This window comes from Hyla sarda, chromosome 8 (genome assembly GCF_029499605.1).
Source record: "Hyla sarda isolate aHylSar1 chromosome 8, aHylSar1.hap1, whole genome shotgun sequence".
NCBI classification, from domain to species: domain Eukaryota; kingdom Metazoa; phylum Chordata; class Amphibia; order Anura; family Hylidae; genus Hyla; species Hyla sarda.
Genome location: NC_079196.1, coordinates 33,871,903 through 33,893,418, shown reverse-complemented (window position 1 = coordinate 33,893,418; position 21,516 = coordinate 33,871,903). Strand labels below are relative to the sequence as shown.

At 44.0% G+C, this 21,516-nt stretch overlaps 1 protein-coding gene across 2 annotated transcripts in view; it reads left to right on the top strand.

Moving 5' to 3' along the window:
* The window catches only part of STAM2 (signal transducing adaptor molecule 2), a 66,000-nt gene that overhangs the window by 38,683 nt on the left and 5,801 nt on the right, over positions 1 to 21,516 (top strand). For both annotated transcript variants that reach the window (XM_056535301.1, XM_056535302.1), the window contains exons 9-12: positions 3,800 to 3,879; positions 4,733 to 4,820; positions 9,569 to 9,623; positions 12,054 to 12,207. In XM_056535301.1, coding sequence (XP_056391276.1) covers positions 3,800 to 3,879; positions 4,733 to 4,820; positions 9,569 to 9,623; positions 12,054 to 12,207 — 377 coding nt within the window. The remainder of the gene's footprint in view (positions 1 to 3,799; positions 3,880 to 4,732; positions 4,821 to 9,568; positions 9,624 to 12,053; positions 12,208 to 21,516) is intronic.

The following is a 21,516-nucleotide window of genomic DNA, read 5'->3' as shown; positions in this document are numbered from 1 at the left end:
GGAGAGCTTGAAAAGGTGGGTGCTGAATGACAGATTGCGGGGGTCCCCAGCAGCGGGACGCCCGCGATCATACATCACCTTATCCCCTATCTTTTGGATAGGGGATAAGATGTATTAGGGCCAAAGTACCCCTTTAAGCCTTTATATTACATTACCTTTAGCCTTTATTTTACATTACCTTTAGCCTTTATTTTACATTACCTTTAGCCTTTATTTTACATTACCTTTAGCCTTTATTTTACATTACCTTTAGCCTTTATTTTACATTACCTTTAGCCTTTATTTTACATTACCTTTAGCCTTTATTTTACATTACCTTTAGCCTTTATATTACATTACCTTTAGCCTTTATTTTACATTACCTTTAGCCTTTTAGGGTTTCTCCTGTCTGCTCTGGTGACCACTAGGCCCTGCTCAGTGAAGCAGCCTATTCTCTCCAAAGATTCACTCCACACAACAGGCGACCCTCTGCCCTTATAGCATTACTTTTACTTCTATGAAACTTTTGATATATCACATCAAAAGGTTTGATCAGTCGGGGGCTGGTTGTTGAGACCCCCACCAATTGCAAGAACAAGTTGGCAGAAGCGCTTATCTAAGCACTTCTCTTCCTGACTCTCCTTGGTGCAATCGGTGGGAGTCATACATTTTTTTTTTTTTAAATGTTTTTATTATGGTAACACGAACAACCAATCAAATTAAATTTTTATTTTACTACCTAAATCAGAAACCTGAACCAGTAAATCTGCAATGGACAACACCACATTTTCTATTTGCGCTGCTTGAAGGGCACCTGTACAGTTGAGCTCCTGCCCATTCTTCAGATCTGCGTCTATAGAGACTCCTTCCATGCTCGGCTGTACGATGTCCAGCAGGTTCCGTGTATCAGCCCATTTCTCTTTCTTTATTGAAAAACAATATAAATCTGATATTGTGCAAATGTCATTTTTTTACATGAAGGGACAAAAAGTATTTTGATAGGACAGTTGTGACATCACGAGGAGCGTGGCCATGACGTCACGACCACTGCCACGGGAACTGCAGGTGCTGCAGGAGATCACAGGGGGTGCCAGCAGCAGGACCCCCGCGATCAGACATCTTATCCCCTTTCCTTTGGATAGGGGATAAGATGTCTAGCAGCGGAGTACCCCTTTAAATCTAACCCTATCATTATCAGCCAGGAACGGTTATTATGGAGAAAATAAGCGCATCCAGCTTTCTAAAGGTTACAAGTAGCTGCAGTCTGTGCGGCAATGCAAATAGAAGCGTTTGAGCCGTGCCCGACAGATGGCTGCTGTGTTTTCAGTTTTCTCTGCTTCCTGAACAGAGAACGATAATTGACGTCTGCCTCATGAGCTGCCTTTACTTTGGAGAAGGATCTACAATGCAGCTTAAGTGCTGCACCGCAATAGAAGCCGCCTCCCTCCGCATCTTCACTTTAGGGTCACACTTTGCTAATGTCTGCACCTCCCAAACGTACAGAAATAGAAAGCAGCCAACACTTTGGGTACGAACCAATCTGCACATAATGTTCCTGTTGTTTTTATTAGAACTTAATATCCCCACAGTCACCACCACTTTATGATAGGTAGGAAACTGTGGTGAAGAGTTACAGTAAAAATGTTGATAGATTCTAAAAAAAATCAGCTCCTGTTACGATGATCCCTCATAATAAGACCCCTGTAAAAAAGGAAATGCCCGACAAAAAGTGTACATGAGGATTTTCACAAATATCTTTCGTTCTCGAAAAGCAAATATTGCCAGTGGATTTATTATCCGTAATCCATCATTATTATGGATAAACAGTTTTTCGTAGTTATTTCACCAAGGATGTCAACAACCCTACCTACCTGCAGACTGAGTAATATGGGGGATGCCCAGTGGTCTACAACATCCCTGCAGCTTATCACTTATCTACAGTGACTGATCAGTGGGGTCCGACACTTGGGACCTCTACTGATCACAGTAACTGGGATCTCAAGGGAGTGATGGTCAAGTATGCATCGTGTGACTATATTCAAACAGTATGGGACCAAGTACACGAAGCCCAGTTATTGTGAATCGTGGGGGTCCCATCCGTCAAACCCCACCAACATATATGCTTATCACCGTGTGAATAGGATATAAGTTGTCATAATTGGAAATCCCATAAAGGAGGCCATAAACCTTAGGTCGGTGCGCTTCAGTATGTGTAGCTCCGTCAGCCAGTCTGTCGGAACGGAGAAAAAAAAATATTTATTTAATTTTCTTATTTTTTTTTTTTTTCTTCTCTCTGCTCAACTGTAAAATACCAGATCCCTGACGGACCCCATTCAAGTCAAATGGGACCCGTTCTGGGTCATTTTGACGCAAAAGAAGAGCAGAACGGACTCGGAACGTGTTGGAGTACAACGGCCATGTGAGCCTTAGATAGCTGTCGGCTAAGCACTCCTCTGGCTGACTGCTGTTAAAGGGGTACTCCGGTGAAAAACTTTTATATTTATTTATTTATTTTAGTTTTTTTTTTTGTATCAGCTGGTGCCAGAAAGTTAAAGAGATTTGTAAATTACTTCTATTAAAAAAAAAAAATCTTAATCCTTCCAGTACTTATTAGCTGCTGAATACTACAGAGGAAATTATTTTCTTTTTGTTACACAGAGCTCTCTGCTGACATCACGAGCACAGTACTCTCTGCTGACATCTCTGTACATTTTAAGAACTGTCCAGAGTAGGAGAAAATCCCCATAGCAAACATATGCTGCTCTGGACAGTTCCTAAAATGGACAGAGATGTCAGCAGAGAGCACTGTGGTCGTGATGTCAGCAGAGAGCTCTGTGTTCCAAAAAGAAAATAATTTCCTCTGTAATATTCAGCAGCTAATAAGTACTGGAAGGATTAAGATTTTTTTAATAGAAGTAATTTACAAATCTGTTTAACTTTCTGGCACCAGTTGATTTAAAAAAAATAAATAAATAAGTTTTCCACCGGAGTACCCCTTTAATCCTGATTCCACTCTCCCATGCACGTGCATGCTCACTTCAGCTGAATATACTTGTGTTCTGAATGGGGAGCTAGGAGTAAGCTGTCGCCACACTCTGCTGCCATTGACTTCTCCAAGGAGAACAAAGGATTGGACATTCTGAAATCCAGTTTGCCCAATCCTTCTTTTCCCTAACACAGTGTTTCCCAACCAGGGTGCCTTCAGCTGTTGCAAAACTACAACTCCCAGCATGCCCGGACAGCCTTTGGCTGTCCGGGCATGCTGGGAGTTGTAGTTTTGCAACAGCTGGAGGCACCCTGGTTGGGAAACACTGCCCTTACATCTGTCATCAGGAGAAAGTCAGGACAACACCGTACACATTAGTTGGTTGCCAGTCCCACTAAAGTCTGTGAGTTTTGCCCATGTAGACACATTTCGAAACTAGTAAGCAGGGGTCAAGTCCTGGGAATAAAAAGTGAGGGAACTCACCCCAGATTTCCACTCAAGGGCTGATCCTGCAGGACCTCTGCTAATGGTAAGAGTTCCTGCTGTAGAAAAAGTGCAAGAACTCCATTCCCATGCGTTCCTGCAGGACTAGAGCCCTGCTAGTAAGCCTTCATCTTTTGCAAAACTACAACTTCCAGCATGGCCAGACAGCCAAAGGCTGTCCAGGCATGCTGGGAGTTGTAGTTTTGTGACAGCTGGAGATACTCTGGGTGGGAAATACTGGATTTGAAGCGCCTCTGGTTCATGGACTTAGAAATACTTTTGTATATATAGTACTATGTGGTGATTTGTCATTTTCCTTAACATTGACTCTTGTTCACTTTTGTCTTACAGTTGCCGACAACCCTCCTGCGCCTGAAGAGGTTCCTGAAGCAGCAACGACGTCTGAGCCTGAGCCGGTATTCATAGATGAAGTATGTTCTGCTGCGCTTTTATTTTATTTATTTAAAAAAAAAAATGAATAGAAATCCTGTGGTTAGTATCAAAATGAGCAATCAACAAGAAAGGAGACTAGTGCTCCGGATGTGCCTAAAACATAACCTTTACTGGGTATAATTAAAATATAAAAGGAACACTCGTGATAAGGTGATTAAAACGATAAATTGCGGTCTTACACAACAAAATCTGTAAAGCACCGACCAGGCTTGGCAGGGCCCAGCCAACCTAGTCGTGCCAATCAAAAGGTGATGAAAGTGTTGCAAATGCTCAAAGGGTACCACCAACGCGTTTCTACCACCAATTTTGATGGCGTCATCAGGGAGGTACAAAAGAATACAACTTAAGCTATTACCGCACTTAAAACAGTAAGTAAGAGGTGTGACCAATAGGACCTGCAAATGAGAATGCCCTATTGGTCACACCTCTTACTTACTGTTTTAAGTGTGGTAATAGCTTAAGTTGTGGTAGAAACGCGTTGGTGGTACCCTTTGAGCATTTGCAATGCTTTCATCACCTTTTGATTGGCACAACTAGGTTGGCTGGGCCCTGCCAAGCCTGGTAGGTGCTTTACAGATTTTGTTGTGTAAGACCGCAATTTACCGTTTTAATCACTCTATCACGAGTGTTCCTTTTATATTTTACTTATACCCAGTAAAGGTTATGTTTTAGGCACATCCGGAGCACTAGTCTCCTTTCTTGTTGATCTTTCATGCTGGATGTTTGGATTACTATCTGGGGGTCAACGTAGGACCATAGATCCCATACTATGTTTCTGGTTAGTATCAAAATGAGGAAATAAAATAATAAATGCTTTTACTTCTTTTACAGGAAAAAATGGACCAGGCATTACATTTACTCCAGAGCATTGATCCAACAGACCCCAAGCCAGATTCAATCCATCTCCTTGACTTAGAAGGTAAATATCCAAATAACTCTGATCTGTGAGGTTTTCCTCAGCTCAAATCCACCACATTTTCTATGGAAACCTTAGTAAATATGTTGGGATTTTTTGAAAATGTTGGGAACACGCCTCTCTCTTTCGGTAGTCACGGCCCCTTTTTCAACCAGTCGTGCCACCTTTTATGGGTTTTTTAACTAAATTGGAGAGTTGGTCAGGTTCTTTTAATTCTGACGCAAATTTTGGCGCAGACACAATTTGTGGTGCGATGCAACACATTTTGGCGCACAACCCAACAAAAGACGTCTGGTTTACAATAGTAAATAAGGGCCATTATGTAGATACAACAGGTGTAAGAAGAACTATGGAACAGATAATTACGAATTGTATCCTTTTATTCTGTGCTAGGAAAGTTGTTATGATAGAATGAAAATCTTCTAATGCTCGCCTCCTTTCTCAATGGCTTAAACTAGTTCACGCCTATGTCCCCACAGTGTTATACCTGAATACTAGTGTCCCCAAAAATTCGGGAAGGTATGGACGTCACGCCCCCTCCCATAGACTTGCATTGAAGGGGCATGGCCGTGACGTCACAAGCCTCCTCCCCGCATCGCCAGTAATCCGGCACCGAGCAAAGTTCGCTCCTTGCACCGGATGTCTGGGGTGCCCCAGCGACGGGACCCCCGTGATTAGAGGTCTAGGGGCAGAGTACCCCTGTAAATCATTTTGGCTGGCTCCTGGCATTTTCCACCCAATAATTACCCCAAAAAAGATTTTTTTTTAATAAAATGTAGAAAAGATTAATAGGGATATGAACAGGAACTATAGATTATTGAAATAGATGAATATATACTTTGTTTTTTCTCAGTCACCACTAGGAGGCGCTGACACTAGGAAAAAAAAGTCGGCTCCTCCCTGGCAGGATATACCCGCCCACTGGAAGTGAGGTTATTGGTTTTAGCTATTGTCAGTAGGAGGTAGACACAGTACTGGGAGCTCCCCAGACCTGGTCTTTTTTATTATTTTCTAGTAAGGCCTGTTTAGTTTTGTTTTTTTTCTCCTTTTTGATTCCCTTTTTCAAGCTGGTGTTCAGGAGCATGGCGATACCTGTTCCCCCATATGCGATGAAGGGGCACATACATAGAGTATGTACTGTTAACCCCTTCTCGCCAGCGCCTGGACGTTGTTCCCTGGGTCCGGGTCCCCCACTGTCCCTGCTCGCCCCGCTATCTTAGCCTGGTATGATGCAGCGTGGCCATAAGCTGGCTGAAGACGCCTGAGGTGAGTATAGAAGATGGTGTCTGCAGGTGAGTATGTACCCCCCCCCTCCCCTCTTCTCTTTAAAAAGGGACTCTGTCTTTTATTGCAGGGCTCGCTCAGGGTTTCATGGGAGGGCTGTGTGTCTGCATACTATGTCCTGTGGAGGACAGCCGCCAGCCTTTTGCAGTGGCTCCCTCCACAGCCTTTCTTTTTCTGGCTCACCTCTGAACAGCCTTGCTGTTCCTTCTTTCCGCCAGCTTTGTTTTCCCCCACTGCGGGGGTCGGCAGCGTGCTGGGGGCTCAGCCGGCGGGAGTCAAGGGCTCTGGCGGCACGTGGCTCTGCCCTTCTCCCCCTAAGAGCGTACAGACCAGGAGGCCAGGCCTCCTCTCCAGGTTCGCGCCCCCCACGGATCATTCCTGTAGCTTGCGGGTGCTTACCCGCAGATCTGATGATGGGTGCCTCAAGCGGCGTCTAGCTCTGCACCTCCACCGGCGTCTTGCTCTGCCCGCAATGCGCCACATGCTAGTTTGTGGATTTCCCTACTTTACCAGGTCCCTCTCCACATGCCTGCAACTCTCATGGCTTAAGGCTGGTAGCCCACTTTTAGTGTGGTACTGAATGCAGGACCCGGTGTGGCCATGGTCCCTATGTGACTACTTCCATGTGAAGTTCCACAAAGTGTGCCTATGGGTTCATGGGACCTCTTCTGTGTCTGCATGTTTCCTTCCCCACATGCATCCCTCATCTCTTACATCTGCGACAGCAGTCCTGGTGTGTAGCACCATTAGGAGCTGGGGTATGGGCGTCTCCTTCAGGTTCCATAGCTTTTCATGGCTACAGGTGCACTCTCTGTTCCCTTTTTCTAAGAGTGCCACGTTGGTCTGCTAGGGGCATGGTTTTGACACATCATTAGGTGCTGAGTCTGTTTCCTTTGTGTCTGCAGCTTGGTACCCCACTACTATCGTGAGGTAACCATGTCTGTGTCCCTATGTATGCTAAGGTCCTCTGCATGTGTAGAGCCCACCCTCCCTTTTGTTCGGTGTGGTATGCCTCGGGCCTTCCTGTGATTTTGCTCTAATGACCTGCAACGGTTGAGCACCTCTGTTCTGGCAGGGGGCCTGTTGGAACGACACAGTCTGTTCAGCCCCCCTCTGCCTCCAGGTATTTTCCTGGTTTCCAGTGCAGGGTGGCTCAGGCGTCTGCTCTGTTGCCTTAGATACGTCTAGGATGGCTCAGATGGCACCCATCTGGTCCAGGGTTTCACCTCGATGGGGGTGTTCCTCTCAACGATGTTGGTTGCTGTGTGCGTGTGCTTCTTACTCTCATTTTTAGCCATGTCTTTGTTTCGTTGCCCAGCACCTGTGTCCAGGATTCAGATCCCTCCATATCTCTATATGTTGTTGTAGGGTTCCTGGGGGGCTACATCCACCCAGTACTTTGTCCCGTTGCCGTAGGGCAGCATTTCCCTGCTTCGTCAGTACCTGGCGCACTTGTCAATCCCCCTTCCACAGGGGCTACGGGGATCAGGGAGCTGGCGTGGTCGGTGCCTGGGTTTTCTCTCGACCACCCCTTGTTTTTCCCCTCCACTAGGGGGACTATTTCACTGAGCGCAATCTTCTGCCAAGATGGAGCCATCTCTCTCCTCCTGTTTTTTTTTTCTTTTTGGTTATGTACTTCTGCTCATGCAGCCTTAGCACTCTCCTCTGTTGGAGGAGTTTATGCACTCATGTATGGCCCAGCGACAGCCAGTCTATCCACTGTCTATTGTTTGGTTCCTGCCATTGCTCTCCTCCTCCCTTGGCGCAATCTCCCTGGAAGGGTGTGTTTATGCTTCTCTTGACGGCGTCGATTGTGCGACACTGACCCACAGTCTTTCTGTGACCTTCCTGTGCCCCGTACCTGGGAGTCTCTGCTGGGTTCCCTTTTTTGTTTTTTCCCTCCATTCCCGTCCTGATGGGATGTTGCTTCGGAGTGCTCTGGTCTTCTCAGACTGCTAGGGTCCAACTCTGGTTAGTCTCCTTGGCTTGGACACTATCCTAGACAGCTGTGGCATGCCTTCTTTTTTGGGTTGGCCCTCCTGGTTCTTTGGGCCTTAGTGATGGTTGAAGTCTCGGGCATGGGTAGCGGTCCTGCCCAGACTTCTCCGCGATTCCATTATGGGGTGGTCTTTCTGCACCGGAAGTTTGTCTCCCAGAGCGTTTCGTGGCCGTTGGGTCTCCTTCCCCTTCAGGTGTAGGTCTTCCAGGAGAGGCAGGAACCTCCAAATTGCCATGTCAGCTGCACTGGTGTTCTGGGATGCTCCTTTTTAGGGTCTTCCACTCCTTCTTGTGCATTTATCCTTCCGTGTACGTCCTCCAGGTGACTCGGGAACCTCCAGTTCCCATGTCTGTCGCTTCAGCGTTCCGGGATGCCCCTTCTTCAAGGCATTCCGTTCCTTTTTTTTTTGGCTGTTCTTGCTTTCCGTCTCCTCCTTCGGGGTCCATGTACTCCCAGGATGGGGGGCATTCGGCTCATCCGAATTACACCAGTCAAGCTAATTTCGCCTTCTGGGTGCTCGCAGCGGGAGATGTTCGGGTTATTGCTCTTATGCACCGGACCTATCTAGAGCCGGTTTCTGTCGTTTTTTTTTTCCCAGTGGTTTTCTGGTCTCCACCTCCTGTGCTCGCCGCCTTCTGTTCAGGCATACACTGCTCTCCCTGGTGTTTTTCCGCCATGTTCTCTTGAATCGGTCAACTCTGGATGGGGTTCTCTTGTTGTGCCCTTTTCCATTTTTGTTTCCCAGCCAGGCTAGCCCTCTGTCTGGTTCTGTGTTTCTTGTGGTTGATTTCCTACCTCCTGCTGGGATGGTTCTGGCCCAGCTGGCTTCTTAGTCGACCTTTTTCTTGTCTCTCTGTATGGACCGTAGGTTTAGTCTCTGCAAAAGAAGGTCCCTTCCCTTGGCATCCTAGTCCATCTCCATGGACGGGGGATCTTCCGGGAGCTCAGTTTCTGGGCCTTGGTTGTCTCTGGCCTGGGGTCTCGTCCACACCCCTTACGGAACAGTGAGTTTGGTCTCTGACTTTTTCCCTTTCTCTAATGGTTGTTATCCCCACTCTAGGGGACTGCTTGGGTATGTCCCATCAGTAATGTCCCCTAATGAAGAGCGACCGAGAAAAGGAGATTTTTTTTTATGTAATCACCGTAAAATCTCTTTCTCGTAGCCTTCCTTGGGGGACACTGCGTCCATGGATGCTCTTTTTCTGGTTCTTTTTTCTGTGATTCTTTTGCGGGGTCCTTTGGACTTATGTCCTTGTTGGTTTCTCCTACTGCTTTGTGACAAAACTGATTACCTCACTTCCAGTGGGTGGGTATATCCTGCCATGGACGAGCTGACTTTTTTTCCTAGTGTCAGTGCCTCCTAGTGGCAAGAGCATATACCCATCAGTAAGGTGTCCCCCAATGAAGGCTACAAGAAAGAGATTTTACAGTGAGTACAAAAAAAATCTCCTTTTTCATCCTTTTATAGATGTCTGTCAACAAATGGGGCCAATGATTGATGAGAAGCTAGAAGAGATCGACAGGTGAGTTATGAAATCCACTAGATAACCACACAAAATGTTAATGTCATTAAGGATAGGGTCGCATGAAGAGCATACGCAGCATATTTCACGCTGCAAGAAACCCGCTGGTCAGCCAGACATACGCTGCGCACTTTGCTGTACAGACACACAGCTTCCCCATCGCAGCCCTGGGTGCTCAGCCTGCCTCCAAACCTTACTGCACACACAGGACTGCAGCGGGGAAGCCCTGTGTGTCTGCTCATAGCAAAATGTGCAGCAGATTTCTGGCAGTGTCTAATATGCTGCGTATGCACTACTTGTGACCCTACCTTAACCCCTTAACGACGCAGGACGTATATTTACGTCCTGCGCCGGCTCCCGCGATATGAAGCGGGATCGCGCCGCGATCCCGCATCATATCGCGTCGGTCCCGACGCTAATCAACGGCCGGGACCCGCGGCTAATACCACACACCGCCGATCGCGGCGATGTGCGGTATTAACCCTTTAGAAGCGGCGTCAAAGCTGACCGCCGCTTCTAAAGTGAAAGTGAAAGTGACCCGGCTGCTCAGTCGGGCTGTTCGGGACCGCCGCGGTGAAATCGCGGCGTCCCGAACAGCTGATCGGACACCGGGAGGGCCCTTACCTGCCTCCTCGGTGTCCGATCGACGAATGACTGCTCCGTGCCTGAGATCCAGGCAGGAGCAGTGAAGCGCCGATAATGCTGATCACAGGCGTGTTAATGCACGCCAGTGATCAGCATAGGAGATCAGTGTGTGCAGCGTTATAGGTCCCTATGGGACCTATAACACTGCAAAAAAAAATGTAAAAAAAAAGTGTTAATAAAGGTCATTTAACCCCTTCCCTACTAAAAGTTTGAATCACCCCCCTTTTCCCATAAAAAAAATAAAACAGTGTAAAAAAAATAAACATATGTGGTATCGCCGCGTGCGTAAATGTCCGAACTATAAAAATATATCATTAATTAAGCCGTACGGTCAACGGCGTACGCGCAAAAAAATTCCAAAGTCCAAAAAAGCGTATTTTGGTCACTTTTTATACCATTAAAAAATGAATAAAAAGTGATCAAAAAGTCCGATCAAAACAAAAATCATACCGATAAAAACTTCAGATCACGGCGCAAAAAAGGAGTCCTCATACCACCCCATACGTGGAAAAATAAAAAAGTTATAGGGGTCAGAAGATGACATTTTTAAACGTATAAATTTTCCTGCATGTAGTTATGATTTTTTCCAGAAATCCGACAAAATCAAACCTATATAAGTTGGGATCATTTTAACCGTATGGACCTACAGAATAATGGTAAGGTGTAATTTTTACCGAAATATGCACTGCGTAGAAACGAAAGCCCCCAAAAGTTACAAAATGGCGTTTTTTTTGTCGATTTTGTCGCACAATGATTTTTTTTTTCCGTTTCGCCGTGCATTTTTGGGTAAAATGACTAATGTCACTGCAAAGTAGAATTGGCGACGCAAAAAATAAGCCATAATATGGATTTTTAGGTGGAAAATTGAAAGGGTTATGATTTTTAAAAGGTAAGGAGGAAAAAACGAAAGTGCAAAAACGGAAAAACCCTGAGTCCTTAAGGGGTTAAAGGGGTTTTCTGCTTTAAAGAGTACCTGTCATGATCTTGTTAAATTTTATAATCCTCCCAGTTCACTGCCCCCATCATGATAAACCACCCCCTGCCTTCATTTTTATAATATTTTAGTTTTCTACCTTGATATTGCTCTATATTTTCTGCTCAGTCTGTCAGATTCACAGACTGGGAAGGGACATTCCTAAGCAGGCGTGACATCATCTGAAGCCATACAGGGGAGAACTTCCTCCCTCACTCTGCTACACACTGCCCAGAGGAGTTCAGTGTGTGATGAGCTGTGATTGGCTAAGGCTGCACCCCCCCCCCCCCCCAATTATATACACAAGGTATACTCCACAATACACTACAATTATATACACATGGTATACTCTACAATTATATACTAAAGGTATACACTACAATTATATACACAAGGTATACTCCACAGTTATACACATCCATTGCAGAGCTGCTGCTGTGTCCCTGGTGGTGTTGCCTCTAATTTAGATTAACCTATGTATAGGTGTACTGTTATAGATAATAAGTCTCTGCATTACTGTTCATTGTGATTTATTGATTTAGTGCATGGATTCTGAAAGGAACACTTGTCAGAGAAATGCAAAGCCAGTTATTAAAAATTGGAGGCTGCTAAATATAGACAATCTTCCTGTTGGTCTGAACATCAGAGGGTGCACTGTCAGCCACATCATGTCCGTGACGACCGGCTTACTCTAACGTTTCCATGAAACACATGCTGAGAATTTTTCTTTTTTTGTAGTTATCTGCTGCGCTTGTTGTCTGTGCTTTCAGCCGTCTTTGTATTACACCTGTCCCCTTGTATTGTCTCGGCAGGAAACATTCGGAGCTGTCTGAGCTGAATGTGAAGGTGCTGGAAGCCTTGGAACTCTACAACAAACTGGCGAATGAGGCTCCAATGTATTCTATGTACAGCAAGCCTCCTCCACAGGCACATTACCCTCCAACCTCCCTTGGGGTCACCATGCAGGTTCGGGCATTTTTCAGATTTACTTTGTTTTCCTTTAACTTTCGGTAACGTAAAAGACTCTTAAAGCTAACGGTTCACACGGCCGTTCTCGCTATTGAGGTTTACCGACCTTTCTTTCAACAGACAAACAAACTGAAATGAACGGATGCGATGCAAACGGATGTTATCCGTTTGAATCCGTTATTGTTCAGTTAATAAACAAAAACTGCTCAGAAGTAAAAACAGATCAAAAACGGATGCATTTTTTATCCATTTTTTTTATTATTTTAAGGAGAAAAAAATACTGCATGCAACGTCTTTTCTCCAGCAAAAAAAAAATAAAAAAAACGAATAGGAAGCAAACGGGTGACAAAAGACTGTAAAAAAAAAAAAAAAAAAAAAAAAATCCCAAAGGGATCCTTTTACAGCGGTTTGCAACCCATTTGCAAAAGTATTGAACGGATCGCATAACGAGCATGAATTTACGGGGGCACACGGCTGTGCGAACGAGCCCTAAGAGAGTAACTTGGACCAGTTACTGGATTCAGAGCTGGACGCTGTAGCAATGGGCACTTAAAGGGGTACTCCACCGCACACATCCAAAGGATAGGGGATAAGATGTTAGATTGCCGGGGTCCCGCTACTAGGGCAGCTTCCGCTTTCGGGACGTCACGCCATGCCCCCTCCATTCATGTCTGTGGGAGGGGGCGTGTCGGCTAGTACAGAGCAGTCACGCCTCTTCCCATAGACTTGAATGGAGGGGTCTTGGCGACCTGCATCGCCAGTCATCAGGCACAGAGCATAGTTCGCTCCGCGACCCGAATGACAGGGGTGCCGCAGCAGAGATTGTTGGGGTCCCCAGCAGCGGGACCCCTGCAATCTCACATCGTATCCCCTATCCTTTGTGTATGACGGAGTACCCCTTTAAGGAAGAGCTGTGTACAGGTCCCTTAATTTCCTATTGCTAATTTGATGATGCGCTAGCCAAACGCCAACTTGTTTGTGATGTCACAACGGCTTACCTGAATTTTTGTGATGTCACAGTAGAATTCTTTACTGAAATCCACTTGTGATGTTACCGTTTTATTAGACTAAACAACTTGTTTTGATGTCACTGTAAAATACATGACTAAAACCCATTTGTGATGTCATAGTATGAATGCATGATTTTAACCCCTTAAGGACCAGGCCAATTTTATTTTTGCATTTTTATTTTTTCTCCTCACCTTTTTTCCTCGCCTTGTAAAAATTGTAACTCTTTTATATTTTCATCCACAGACTAGTATGAGGGCTTGTTTTATTTAATTTTTTTTAAATTTTTTTTTTGTGCTACCAGTTGTCCTTTTGTAATGCCATCACTCTCTTTTCCATAAAATGTATGGCGCAACAACAAAAAAATACTATTTGTGTGGGGAAATTAAAAAGAATACCGCAATTTTGCAGATTTTGGAAGGTTTCCTTTTCATGTCATACAATTTATAATAAAAAAGATGTGTTCTTTAGTCTGGGTGTCAATACGATTAAAGTGATACCCATGATTATGTACTTTTGTATTATTGTTGCGCTTAAAAAATCACAAACTTTTTAACCAAATTAGTATGTTTAAAATCCCTCTATTTTGATGACCTATAGCATTTTAATTTTTTTTGTATAAGCGGCATATAAGGGATAATTTTTTGCGCCGTAATTTTTACTTTTGATTGATACCAAATTTGTGTATATAAAACTTTTATTAATTTTTTTTATATATATATATATATATATATATATAAAATGTGACAAAAAAGCTGAAATTCTGGATTTTTTTTTTACGTTCAAGCCGTTCACCGTACAGGAACATTATATTTTAATAAGAAAGAAAAAAGTGTGTAGCTCACTTAGGACCAGAGTATGTACCCAAGGTTACTGGTGTTTCCTTCACCCAGGAGGCCAGGAATATGTAGAGGATTTATATAAAGTTGATATACCAGTCCTCAAATGTACATACATTAGAAGAGAGTGATCGAGTAATAGAAGGTGGATCCAGTAGAGTAATAAATATATAATTTATTGAAAATATGTTGAAACTTGGTCTCCTATCGCCCTAGCAGGGCCCTTGCATCGGGCGGAGGAGCCAAGAAAAATATGGATAAAATATGATAATTATTAAATATGGAAATAAGTTAAAAATTCATGCATGTATACCAACTTGAATGAAATTATAAATAATAGCAGCTGTGTATATGTGACAATAGTTATTATTGGGACAGATATCCTTAGAATAAACGATTGTCATTGGTGGTGCACTTATTCATAAGAAGAAATTCAATGATGATACAGAACAAAGTTCAGCAATAATGAGTTCTGTTAGTAATATATTTTCATTGGTGGTATAATGGTGAAGGTATTCCACCTGAATGGCACAAGATGTGCAGGAGATTTGGTGCACGGCACTACTCACCGACCATATGGGATGTGGAGCGTACAGGCTAGTAGAGTCCGGGCTGGAACGGCTGCATCCGGCACTGGGGGTGATGCCTGTCTGCGGAGTCTCCTAGTAGCCTGGCAGTTCTCGGCTGACACGGGGTGGCGTCCGGCCTGATGGAGAGGTGATGTCTGTGGCTGGCAAGCTGGAAGTGGAGACAGCGGTGAGTCTTTTGATGGTGCGGGAGTGGGAGCCGGCGTCCGCGTGTGGATGGTGCACTATGAGCGCGCATATAGAAGTGGTCCCAGAACAGAGGGCATCCAACTGTTGCAAATGCTAAATTGATGTTATAAGTTGGTATACAAGCTGTATACTTGTTGGAATATGTCAGTATCAGGATAATATAAAATCTAGACGCGTTTCAAGGCCTTTTCTTCAGTAGCGGTATAAGGATGTGTACAGGTGAAAAAGGTGTTTTATATATACTCAGTATGATGATGTAATCATCAGTAAAGGGATGGAAAACGTGGAAAGGAGGCATTCGGAGTGCAACAGAAGATAAACATACTGGATCTAAGAAATAGATAAAAATTTGAGAAAAGGAAAGAAAAAGAGATAAGAGGGGGAAATAGCATTGCATAGCATCAAAGTAGAGATATAACTTATAAGATAATATGTGTTAGAAGATTCACAATACATTTTACTGTATATAGTGAAACTCCAACTTTTAACAGTTGGATGTGAGGTCCAGAGGTGGTCTTGGGTAGATTAAACCCCAGGGACCATCACTGTGTCGGTATGTGACCAGCCAGTGCCGGGCCATGGAGAAGAGCCTAACCACAAGATATGATTAGAGAAACCCAAACATTTCAAGTTCTGCATTGAGTCTTCTTGGTGTCAATGAATCGAACTCAAAAATCTTCCTGGACTCAGCTTTAGACGTGTGTGTGATAAAATCTCCACCTCTCCAACATCTTCTCACACTCTGGATGGCCACAAAAAAGAGATTGGATGGGTTCTGGTTATGGTGTTCACTGAAATGTAATAAGGGGTGTGTTTTTGTTCCTTTTTGATATTATAAATATGTTCAGAGATACGGGTTTTTAATTGTCTTTTTGTGCGACCTATGTATTGCGTACCGCAATTGTAAAATTGTAAATTACACCTTTACTATGGCAGGTGAGACATTCAGATATTTTATGTGTGAATTGGTTAGAGGTGGATGAAATCTCTGAAATTTTTTTAGGGAAATCCATAGTTTTGCACCCAAAACAGGACCTGCATCTTTGGAACCCCTTGCTTTGCAACCATGTGGAGGATGAGTGAGAGGTGGATGGCTGTCTAATAGTAGGGGCAACTTGGATGCCCAAATTTGGGGCCTTGGGATTCGTGGGTGTAAGGGGGGGGTGGAGGGATTTGTCATTTTTTAAGAAATTACAGTTTTTCTTGGTGATTGTTTCTATTTTTTTGTACTCCTTATTAAATGGTAGAATTATTTCGGTATCATCGTTATGGGTTGATAGGTCAGCTGGCTTTGAAATAAAAAATGAAGACCTATCTAAGATGCGGATTTTATTAAGATGTGTCCAGGATGGTCCTTGGGTAATTCTTGTCCAGGAATTTCTCAGTAAGGATTTGTGCTTCTTCCTCAAAATTTGGTGTCTAAAGTGCAATTTCTCTTTAGTCTGCGATATTGTCCCATTGGGACTTTTAAAAGCCATCTAGGCAGGTGACAGCAATTGGAAAGAATAAAACTGTTTTTCACAACTGGCTTGTGATATGTACTGCAGACTAATTTGGAAGAATCAATAGTAATTAAAACGTCAAAAAATTCTAAAGTGCCAGTGCTGATATGAGGTGTATAATTGAGATTTAAACATTAGTATTAATTTCCTGGATAAAATTCTCCAACAGATCCTTTGTCCCTTTCCAAATAAAAACAATATGGTCTATGTAGCGCCACCATAGTACGATGTCCGTGCAAATCCTGGGGGTGATGGTTTGTTCCTCCCAGGCTGCCATAAATAAGTTGTCATAACTAGGCACAAACCGCGTACCCATGGCGGTGCCATTTAGCTGGTAAAAGTTGTTCTCAAAGTTAAAATAGTTATGGGTTAAAATCAAATGAATAGCTTGTAAGATAAAATCAATTTGCTCTGGCAAGATATCCCCTTTTGTTAAATACTGTCTGATGGCGTTTACTCCGTCTTCATGTTTAATGATAGTATAGAGAGAGCTTAGGCCAAGAGAGGCGAGCATATAATCAGGTTCCCATTTTATGTTTTCAAGTATTTCTATTGCACTGGAACTTTAGAATTTTTAAACATTTTAATTACTATTGATTCTTCCAAATTAGTCTGCAGTACACATGACAAGCCCGTTGTGAAAAACAGTTTTATTCTTTTCAGTAGCTGTCACCTGCCTAGATGGCTTTTAAACGTCCCAATGGGCCAATACCGCAGTCTAAAGAGAAATTGCACTTTAGACACCAAATTTTGAGGAAGAAGCACAAATCCTTACTGAGAAATTCCTGGACAAGAATTACCCAAGGACCATCCTGGACAAATCTTAATAAAATCCGCACCTTAGACAGGTCTTCATTTTATCTATTGTGAATCTTCTAACACATATTATCTTATACCGTATTTTTCGCCGTATAAGACGCACTTTTTCTTGCAGGGGGGGAGTTGGTGCGTCTTATACGGCGAATACACACCTATTGGGTCGGTCCCTGCGGCCATCAACGGCTGGGACCCGCGGCTAATACAGGACATCACCGATCGTGTTGATGCCCTGTATTAACCCTTCAGACGCGGCGATCAAAGCTGACTGCCGCGTCTGAAGTAAAAGTGATACTAACCCGGCTGTTCAGTCGGGCTGTTCGGGACCGCCGCGGTGAAATCGCAGCGTCCCAAACAGCTTACAGGACACCGGGAGGGACCTTGCCTGCCTCCTGTGTGTCGACTCCGTGGCGGGATCCCCTGCATGGCGGCGCTCTCCTTCGACGTCGTCACGCCATTGCGCACGCCGTCTAGTCATCCAATAGGAGCGCCATGCTTAGCGACGTGATGGCTGCGACGGAGAGTGTGGATCCCGGGGAAGAAAACATCCGGAGGACCGCAGGTTGAAGATCACTGTTGGGTTCAGAATCTTTTTTTTTTCCAGATTTTGCACCATTAAAATTGGGTGTGTCTTATATGCCGGTGCGTTCTATAGGGCGAAAAATACGGTATGTTGTATCTCTACTTTGATATGCTATGCAATGCTATTTCCCCCTCTTATCTCTTTTTCTTTCCTTTTCTCTAATTTTTATCTATTTCTTGGATCCAGTATGTTAATTTTCTGTTCCACTCCAAATGCCTCCTTTCCACGTTTTCCATCCCTTTACTGATCATTATACTGAGTATATATAAAACACCTTTTTCACCTGTACACATCCTTATACCGCTACTGAAGAAAAGGCCCGCAGCCTTGAAACGCGTCTAGATTTTATATTATCCTGATACTGACATATTCCAGCAAGTATACAGCTTGTATACCAATTTATAACCTTAATTTAGCATTCGCAACAGCTGGATGCCCTCTGTTCTGGGACCACTGCTATATGCACGCTCATAGTGCATCATCCACACGCGGACGCCGGCTCCCACTCACGCACCATCACAAGACTCACCGCTGTCTCCACTTCCAGCTTGCCAGCTACGAACATCACCTCTCCATCAGGCCGGACGCCACCCCGTGTCAGCCGAGAACTGCCAGGCTACTAGGAGAGTGCCGTGCACCAAATCTCGTGCACATCTTGTGCCATTCAGCCTTCACCATTATACCACCAATGAAAATATATTACTAACGGAACTCATTATTGCCAAACTTTGTTCTGTATCATCATTGAATTTCTTCTTATGAATAAGTGCACCACCAATGACAATCGTTTATTCTAAGGATATCTGTCCCAATAATAACTATTGTCACATATACACGGATGCTATTATTTATAATTTCATTCAAGTTGGTATACATGCATGAATTTTTTAAATGAATTTTTTACTTATTTCCAAATTTTAATAATTATCATATTTTATCCATATTTTTCTGGGCCCTGCTAGGGCAATAGGATCCACTTTCTATTATTCTATCACTCTCTTATATTTTAATAGTTTGGACATTTATGCACGCAGCGATACCAAATATGTTTGTTTATTTAATAAAAAAAATATTTTACACTTTTTGGGGGTAAGATGGAGAAAAGGGGACATTTTTAATTTTTATTGGGGGACGGGATTTTTCACTTTTTTTATTTAATTTTTTTACTTTTTTTCTACTTCTTTTTTTTAGATTTTAAGGCTAGGTTCACACTGCAGAATCTCCAGGCAGAAAATTTCCGCCTGGAGATTCCGAGTGCGGCCAGCGCCGACTGAATCAGTCGGCACTAGGACCACGTGGACACTGCAGTCTCCAATAGACCGCAATGTGTTCCGCGAGTATTTCTGCCTGAAGAATGAGCAACGCAGATTTTCCGTTCACAAATTCTGCTTCACAAATTCCGAAGTGTGAATTTGTGAACAGAAATCCATTCTCTTTACTATACATTTTAGTAAGCAGAATTTATGTCTGCAATTTCAAAGCGGAATTGCAGGCGGAAATTCCGGAGTGTGAACCGAGCCTTATAGTCTCCATAGGGGACTATTTATAGCAATCAGTTGATTGCTAATACTGCTCATTGCTATGCATAGGGCATAGCACTGATCAGTGTTATCTGCTATCTTCTGCTCTGGTCTGCTCGATCTCAGACCAGAGCAGAAGAAGCCGGGAAGGCGATAGAGGCAGGTGAGGGGACCTCCGGCCGCCATAGTAGCTGATCTGATCCCCGCAGCCTTGCTGCAGGTGATCAGATCAGCATAAAATGTAGCCGCACTGTATTGATCATGGCATCTGAGGGGTTAATGGCAGACATCCGCGCAATCGCGGATGTCGGCCATTACCGGCTGGTCCCTGGCTGCTATCAGCAGCTGGGACCTGCCGCACATGAACAGAGCATCGCTCCAATGCTTGCGGTCATGTAAAGGACGTGAATGTATGTCCTGGTGAGCAAAGTACCACCGCACCAGGATGTACATTTACGTCCTTGTTAGTTAAAGGGGTACTCCCATGCCTCAGTGTTCTGAACATTTTGTTCAGAACGCTTGGAGCGGACGGCTGTGATTGTAACTCACGGCCACGCCCCTCATGATGTCACACCACACCCCTTCCATTCATGTCTATGGGAGGGGGCATAGACATGAATGGAGGGGGTGTGGAGTGACATCATGATCACGGCCACCTACTCCAAGCGTTCTGAACAAGAGGTTTAGAATACTGGGGCACGTGAGTACCCCTTTAAGGGGTTAAAGCACTTGCCATGTAACAGCAGGTTACCTCATGCCTTGTGATGTCATAGCAGTTATCTGACTAGAACATTCTTGTGATGTCATATCGGTTATATGCTGGAACCCACTTGTGATGTCATATCAGTTATATGGCTGGAACCCACTTGTGATGTCATATCAGTTATATGCTGGAACCCACTTGTGATGTCATAGCAGTTATCTGACTGGAACCCACGTGTGATGTCGTATCGGTTATATGGCTGGAACGCGCTTGTGATGTCATATCTGTTATATGCTGGAACCCACTTGTGATGTCATATCGGTTATATGCTGGAACCCACTTGTGATGTCATATCGGTTATATGGCTGGAACCCACTTGTGATGTCATATCTGTTATATGCTGGAGCCCACTTGTGATGTCATATCGGTTATATGGCTGGAACCCACTTGTGATGTTATATTGGTTATATGCTGGAACCAACTTGTGATGTCATATCGGTTATATGGCTGGAACCCACTTGTGATGTCATATCTGTTATATGCTGGAACCCACTTGTGATGTCATATCTGTTATATGCTGGAACCCACTTGTGATGTCATATCGGTTATATGCTGGAACCCACTTGTGATGTCATATCGGTTATATGCTGGAACCCACTTGTGATGTCATATCGGTTATATGCTGGAACCCACTTGTGATGTCCTATCGGTTATATGGCTGGAACCCACTTGTGATATCATATCGGTTATATGGCTGGAACCCACTTGTGATGTCATATTGGTTATATGGCTGGAACCCACTTGTGATGTCATATCGGTTATATGGCTGGAACCAACTTGTGATGTCATCGGTTATATCCTGGAACCAACTTGTGATGTCATATCGGTTATATGCTGGAACCCACTTGTGATGTCATATCGGTTATATGGCTGGAACCCACTTGTGATGTCCTATCGGTTATATGGCTGGAACCCACTTGTGATGTCATATCGGTTATATGGCTGGAACCCACTTGTGATGTTATATTGGTTATATGCTGGAACCCACTTGTGATGTCATATCGGTTATATGGCTGGAACCCACTTGTGATGTCATATCGGTTATATGGCTGGAACCCACTTGTGATGTCATCGGTTATATCCTGGAACCAACTTGTGATGTCATATCGGTTATATGGCTGGAACCCACTTGTGATGTCATATCGGTTATATGGCTGGAACCCACTTGTGATGTCATATCGGTTATATGGCTGGAACCCACTTGTGATGTCATATCGGTTATATGGCTGGAACCAACTTGTGATGTCATATCTGTTATATGGCTGGAACCCACTTGTGATGTCATATCGGTTATATGGCTGGAACCCACTTGTGATGTCATATCGGTTATATGGCTGGAACCCACTTGTGATGTCATATCGGTTATATGGCTGGAACCCACTTGTGATGTCATATCGGTTATATGGCTGGAACCCACTTGTGATGTCATATCGGTTATATGGCTGGAACCCACTTGTGATGTTATCGGTTATATGGCTGTAACCAACTTGTGATGTCAT